At 30.7% G+C, this 7,486-nt stretch overlaps 1 protein-coding gene across 1 annotated transcript; it reads right to left on the bottom strand.

Annotated features, from left to right (window-relative positions):
* LOC133204335 (uncharacterized) lies at positions 1-4,073 on the bottom strand. The gene is made up of 5 exons (XM_061340059.1): positions 4,069-4,073; positions 1,128-1,186; positions 965-1,027; positions 277-419; positions 1-114 (listed from the first exon to the last, which is right to left on the bottom strand). Exons 1-5 carry the CDS (start codon positions 4,071-4,073, stop codon positions 1-3), a joined length of 384 nt encoding a protein of 127 aa, XP_061196043.1.
* Positions 4,074-7,486: the final 3,413 nt, after the last annotated feature.

Raw genomic sequence — 7,486 nt, 5'->3', positions numbered from 1 at the left:
TTAAGGAAAACTTTTTAAAGTTATTCGCCAAACCTTTAGGGTCGCCCAAAGTCGACCAATATTCTTGTAAATACATACCTCACACCTAAAAACACAGCCTATTGACTTTATATCCTGCAAGAAAAGTACACATAATCATTCAAAATAAGTTATATTATTATCATATCCACGTTGTTAAAAAATTATTATCTTGAGTTTCACATCAAACCAATTTTTCGAAATAAGATGGCGGTTTATCAATAAATTAATAATGAATTTAAAAAAAAAAAAACATACACAAGCACTAGGATCTAGAAGATTCACTTTTAAAAGGAGTTTTGTTCCATTAATTTCCAACGCTCTCTCACAGCCGTTATCAAGGAACATGAGTGTTTCATTACCAAGTTCACTGTAGAAATCCCGAACTTCATCTCCTTTTTCTAAGCATAAATATAAAATTATTTCCCAAACTACTATTTTTAAGCATAATTTTTGCTATTATTTGTTTCATATAAAGTTTGAGATGCACATGTTAATGATAAAAATAAATATAATTTTTTTTTAAGTTTTGAGACTTATTGGTTTTTTTTAACGAACTCTAATTTCGTCATTTTTTAATTGTTAAAAGACAAGAGGATTCCTTAGTGTCTTTTGGAGATATAAATGAGTTAGAAATAATGATTACTAATGAGCACAGATTATGCTTTTCTCCTTTTGCACAGCTAATTTTATTCACATTTCCCGTCCATACAATTCAATATTTTGTTGCATGTTATAGAGATAAAAAAATTAATTAAAAGTGAATAATCGCTCTTTGGAAATGATAATCAATTAGAAGAATGGAAGGAAATAATTACTCCTACCATATTTATTTATGATTCATGCTCTGAAACATGATTTTGATCATAAAACATGTAGGTCTAGAGCAATTTTACACTGATTTAGCATGTAATTATTTGCATATTAATTCCACGACATTCCTTACCAAACAATGTGCTGTCATTAAATACTATATCAGTTGGGTTGTCGAAATATGTTTCACAATCAGCTGAAGAAAAAAATCGAATGTATCTAAAACACAATACCAAAGAAGAAAAGGACACTAAATGAAAACTTTATCACTGATCGTTTAAAACAATTTCACTTACCTTGAATCAGCTCAATGAAAAGTACACAGTGGAACATAAACAAAATTTTCCTTTTCAACCTAAAAAGAAAAATATTTTTCGAATTTACTTGAAGATAAAACAGAGAAAATTTTCAACTTTCTAATGCACTAAGAGAGCACGAAAAGCATTCTCTCGACATACAAAGGAACTTTACCCAAATCCTCTCTTCAATTAACACCTTTCTATTTTTATATACATATGTATGTTTATCTGCAGATATTTTGTTATGTAGATAGTTTGATGAATAATGAAGAAATTAAAAAGAAAATATTCATATGGTAATGTATATTTCATGAATGTACTTTTTATTTGTTTATGCCCAATTTGTCGTTCTTAAAATTTCCATAGCAGTAATGTGCCGGGGATATGAACATTTGTATATCAGGGATGGGGTAATGGTAATCGAGCTATCGTAATCGATTGTAATGATTACTTTTTTCAAGTAATCGACAGTAATCTGTGTTCGAAGAGATTTTCGATTAGTTGTAATCGTAATTTAATCGATTATAGCTAAAATTTTCAATGTAATTATGATAATATTACAAAATTTTCGATTACTTTCGATTATTTAATTTTATACATACATGTAAATGGATGTCATTTTGTATAATTATTTCCAGTCAGTCACACATAAATATCAAATATAAACCACCCAGTGTAATGTTTGGATTTCCTAACTTTTATTATCATAAGTTTGATAATTTTCTCAATAAAATTTGCATTATAGACCTTCTGGTCTAGTATTAAATAATTCAGAAGTGTATTTCAACCATTTATTAATAAAATATACAGATTTTTCGTGTGCATTTTACATTTGATCCACTGTCCTCTTGCTGCATGTCCTTTTTCATATTTCAGATGTTGAAAAACTTTGTCTTGTAATAGAAAATTATAAATAGCAAAAACAGAATTAAGTGCATTAATAATTTGGTAAATAAACTACATTTTACTCGAAAAAAAAGAATTCAAGATGGAAATACTTATTCATACCTGAAAATGTTTGAACAACTTCAAACTTGCGTTTTAGTAACTTTAAAATTTGCAAAATCATTCTCATGTTTTCATAATAAATAATTAATTGACTGAGACATCCCTGATTTGCAGATAATGAGGTGTAAACTGTGAACTACCAAGTGTTTAACTTTCATTCCATTGAAGACAAACAATATTTAATTTATTGAAACAGTTAATAGCTCTCAAAACACTTATTTTAATACAAAATGATATTGTGCTATTAGTTTAAATACTTAAAGACACATTTAATTTACATGTTTATTACTAAGAGATCTAATTTACTCATTTTTCTGAAAAAGACACGTACAGGAATGTTTAATGTGTGCTGTCAACATACGGGCAGCCCAAATACTTCTTATGAAGTAATTCACGATAAAATATTAAATAGTTTTTACAACAAGTCAATGAGGTTCAGATCCAAGGTTGAATGGAATAATTAATTCCTTGGCATATTTTATTGCAGGAATCATGTCCCCAGGAATAATGTCTCCACTTTCCGTGAGAATCCCTCATTTGGGCATTTAGTGAGAATGTTAGCCAGAATAAAACCTTAAAAGAATCTGCACTGAAACTGCAGGAACGCATTCAAGCTTCAGTGGATAACATCCAACATTTACCATTTAAATATTGCTTTGATATTTGAAGGGATAAAAACTTTGAAGTAATCGATTATTGATCGATTACATCTTCCAAAATAATCGATTTCAATCGATTACAGGACAAAAATGTGTTATCGATTAATAATCGATTACACAAAATTCCTCTAAGTAATCGATTATTAATCGATTACATTTTTCAGTAATCGTGCCTATCCCTGTTGTATATCTTATCAAAAACCGTCAAAAATAATTACATACTGATCTACAACAATATTAATATTTATCTTACAAATGATGTTTTTTCAATGATTTCAAGTTAAAGCCGAACGTCAACTTTGTAGTATTCACAAATTCTTTGTATATTCTATGAGAGGATATTCTGTCAGTGGTTAAGTCTATTGCTCCTAGACAGTTGTTAAATGTTCCGTTTCCGGGGAACGATTCTGATAAGAAATATTTTCTCTTGTCAAAACCTTACCCAGCCTCGTGTTTAAAAAAGGTTGCATAACTTATCAATCATTACATCCCGAATTCAGTCGGCAAAATGTGTAATGATGATTAGTTGGTACTGAATTAGAGTGGTTAATAAAGGGCGCATATGTATTGTAAAATTCAAGGAAGCATATTTTATTGAGAACATTTAAACATGCAAATAGTCAATACAACAAACCAATTTTCAAATTCTTTCTGCTTGAATCATAAATTAAACACGCCTAACCTCAACTCAGATAAGAAAAAACCATACAATAAAAATTCAGTTTAATTTGTTTAAAACAGTAAATTGACTGGCAGAAGTTATTTTCGGTTCATATGCTCATAATGCACACCAATAAATAGGTTTCTAACTAAATCACACACAATAAAGGTGCATTGGCAATAAAAAATAAGACATGCTACATGTAGCACCCAGCTATGGTTACACAAATATTTTTGTACTAGGAAATAATTTATCATCTTATTGATTTCCCATAGTGTCGATAAAATGCACATCGGTAAACGAAAGATAAAGGGCTCTCAAGAAAACCGTGGCATGCGCTCTTTACATAAATCTGCAGTAGGAAGTGATATGATAGCAAGTCGGTGTCAATCGATGTATTTTTTCTATTTATATGATCATTATGATTACATTTCTTTCATATCTAAGATGAAATTGATTGGAAAATAAAAATCGGTTAATTTTACAATAAATATTCAATTTTATCATCTGTAAAACTGTTTCTGTGATCTGAGAGCAGTTCCAGTGATGATCCAAAGGTCTTACTGTTTAAAAAAAAGTAACAGTTAAATACTTTTACTTTGATAGTTACCCCATTTCGAGTAATGGTTAATCCTATATTTAATCGCACCACGCAATGATACAAGCAGTCAAAACGTCATATCGATAAGGAACCAAAGTCGTCCAACTCTACATGTACTTCCAAAAATTGTCCATTACTTAGGCGAACCTTAAAGGAATCCACTGAGTCAAATATGAAACATTTCACTACTTGATGGTACAATAAACTTTCTGATAACGTTATTAAAGCCTCAATTCATCACGGCTACCACCAAATCAGCCGGAAAGCGAGGTATACAGGTATATTTTGTCTTATCAGTTGTATTTCAATGCAACGGCAGGGGCGAGGCCCCGACAGGTAAACACCTTGCATTGTTCCCGATAAGGACACACAAGGTAGCTAATAGTTTAAAGTAAAAGTGTGATCTGAGATACACATGCTGACTTCATTATCTCTTTAATTAATTGTTATTCTGTTAGTGTTGATAAGTAAAACAATGACACAGAATGCTTTGGTATAACCATCGAGACTATACCATACAGTGTATATGTACACTGTACATACTTCCTGTAAGAATACGGTCATAAATTTCATCTGAAGGGCTATGCCTTGAATATACATGAAAAAGTAAATTTAAATTCAGATAGGAAATAAAAACATTTTCCAACCACTATGATAATAATCAATAAAGAAGTTAGAAGACATCAAATTTTAAGTAAATTTGTAAAATACATGGAAGGCGGGTAAATGTATATGTTTTTATTATGATTTTTAGTTTTATATACATACTTGTACATGTATGCATTTTTTTCACGGAGTACAAAAATAAAATGTATGAACTCTAAATATTAGGATAACAGGGACTTTGACCCAAAAATATTCTTGCTGCAAGCAACGTTTGTTTTTTCTTGATACATACAGACCGTGGTTTTTACTTAACAGGATTTATGTATCTACATACGTAAATATGTCCCTTCTGCGCATGTCTTCTTCTCCTTCCGCTCTGTGTAAATTTTAAGAATTTTCTTCCTTATATCTGGGGATTTTTTATTCAATGTTCTAGTTCTTGAAATTATATACTGTTCTAGCGCTTTATATAATGTTCATTTTGCTTAAATTCTGTTATTTTCTTTTGGGATAACCTGGTTAATTTTGTTGTTTTGAAAGTTATTGTAAGCTTGTTATTTGTGAAATGATTTTGTTGCTAGTTATTTGTTTTAGACCTGTTGGTTCAAACAAATAGAACTCATGGCTTCAAAATCTTTTGATTTCTTGCTTAAAATAATAAAAGAGAACTTATTTTTAAAATGACTTAAACATATTTAACAAAATACCCATCAGAATCAGGGGAACTGTAAAATTATGGTCGAGCGTCCTATAGTCGTGTGTGCCCAGTAGTCGTGCATTATTTTGTTTGTTGTCGTACGTCTGCACGTGCTATGATATTACGTCATAAGCGACTGATTTTCAAAGATTAGAGAAGGAAGTGCTTACTCTAAAACAAAAAGTCAAATATGCTGAGGAAACATTTATAAATTAATCAAATAAACATAAGCATCAATAAAAGCCGCCATTTTGCTGATACTCTTTTTACAGTTTCTAAATATATACTCTACCTGCACGGAAGCGCCACCTATGGACATGACGAGCACATGGCTAATTAGCATAATCATACGTGATGATCACTGGGTATTTCAATTTTTTACTTTGGTCAAGAATTTAGAAAGATGACTTGATAAAAATTATATAGTCCTTATATCGAAATACGTAATTATTACGTAGGAATACATGTATAGAAAGAGTGATGAAAAACGTATGACCTATTTTAGAAAAAAAACAATCGTAAACCTAATTAAATCAAATAAATTCTAAAAATGATTGAATTGATCCTTGAAGAATAAAGTCTTAGTCACATGAAATTTGTTTTTATTTGGTTTTCATTTTTCTTGGCCCCATATTTGCTGTAACATCCGAGTGCACGACCACTGGTCCAAAACAAATATGGCCAATAACCTCACTTGTTTTGTACATCGATACTAAATTTAATAAAGCATTTAGAAATATTTTTAATAGCAAGAAAATTAGACAATTACACGGTAAGTTAAGATATCAAATGAAATAACCACAGTTTTCATTTAAACTGTACTTAGCACTGATACTCTTTTAAGAGCACGACTACTGGGCACTCGAGGGTATAGATATTATATTATATATAATTATATATTACCCTTATAAAGACACTATCGTTTGGAAATCATATATGCATTCGTCTCTGGAATTGAAGATATCGACTTGTAATTGCTGAAAAGTCAGCGACAAACTTGTAAATGAGAGTAAATAAATCAGGACGACCAATGCATGAAAACTTATTTTCAAAACGTAACCGACGCTTTTAATCACAGGTGAACTAACGGGTATTATGAAAATTTGTGTTTGTGTACCTGATACTAGTGATTTATAGTATGTGAAGTGTATGAGAAAAATAAAGTTATCGATTACATGTAACAATTTATGTTTTATATTAACACACCTATACAAGTATGTTCATATTCTCAGCCAATCCTTTTTTCAAATTTTTGTCACTTTGCCATTTAGAATTTTTAAGGAGTACAGCGATGTAGTATTGTAAATATTTTATTAAAGTAAAATTGGGATTTTTTTTTAAATTCATGCACATGTATAAAGAACACATTTACTATAAAGCCTTGGGACTATCAAGAAACATAGTTTATCGGAGACCTGTTTCTAATGGGCCAGGAAAAGATAAAACTTAAGTGTTTTACAAAGGCATATATAGGAAACAATCTTTAAAAAATCTTCTCAAGAACAGCAAAGGAATTACTAGTCATACTGATATGGAAGCATTCTCAGGAAGAGTAGATTCAAATATGTTCAAAACATGACCTGGGGTAGGATGGGGCGATAATGGGTGATCAAAAATTTACTTAGGAAAAAATCTTCAAAAATCTTCTGAAGAAAAGCAAAGGAATAATTAGTTATGTTGAATGGGAGCATTCTCATGTAGTAGAATCAAGTTTGTTCGTTTTCATGATATTGATATAGAAGAATTCTTAGGTTGTAGATTGAAGTTGGTTCACCATGACCTCCCGGGGTAGGGCGGGGCAATAATGGGCCTGGCGATAAAGGTTTTACATAGGAATAAAGAGGTAAAAAATCTTTTAAAAAATCTTTGCAAAAGCATGGTCAGTCATTCTGAAATTGAAGCTTCCTCAGGTAGAGTAGATTATTTTTTTTTCAACTCATGACCCCAGGGGGTAGAGTTGAGCTACAGTGGAGGATCACAATTTTACATACGGAATATAGGAATAAATCTTTATAAATTTTCTTTTCAAGAACATCGAAAGCATGATTAGTCTTGTTGATATTGAACCATCCTCAGGTAGATTCAAGTTTGTTCAAATCATAGACCGGGGGAGGGGGGGGGGGT

The sequence above is a fragment of the Saccostrea echinata genome, unplaced genomic scaffold, assembly GCF_033153115.1.
Source record: "Saccostrea echinata isolate AGI-Se365-2 ecotype Australia unplaced genomic scaffold, CSIRO_AGI_Sech_v1 ptg000052l, whole genome shotgun sequence".
Taxonomy (NCBI): Eukaryota; Metazoa; Mollusca; class Bivalvia; order Ostreida; family Ostreidae; genus Saccostrea; species Saccostrea echinata.
The sequence above is the reverse complement of the archived record's forward strand: the minus strand, read 5'-3'. Positions and strand labels throughout refer to the sequence as shown.

Coding starts and splice junctions, on each gene's coding strand:
- LOC133204335 (XM_061340059.1), bottom strand. Junction 1,028..1,127: donor TTTCATTGAGCTGATTCAAG/GTAAGTGAAATT, acceptor TTTTTTCTTCAG/CTGATTGTGAAACATATTTC. Junction 115..276: donor TTCTAGATCCTAGTGCTTGT/GTATGTTTTTTT, acceptor CTTTTCTTGCAG/GATATAAAGTCAATAGGCTG.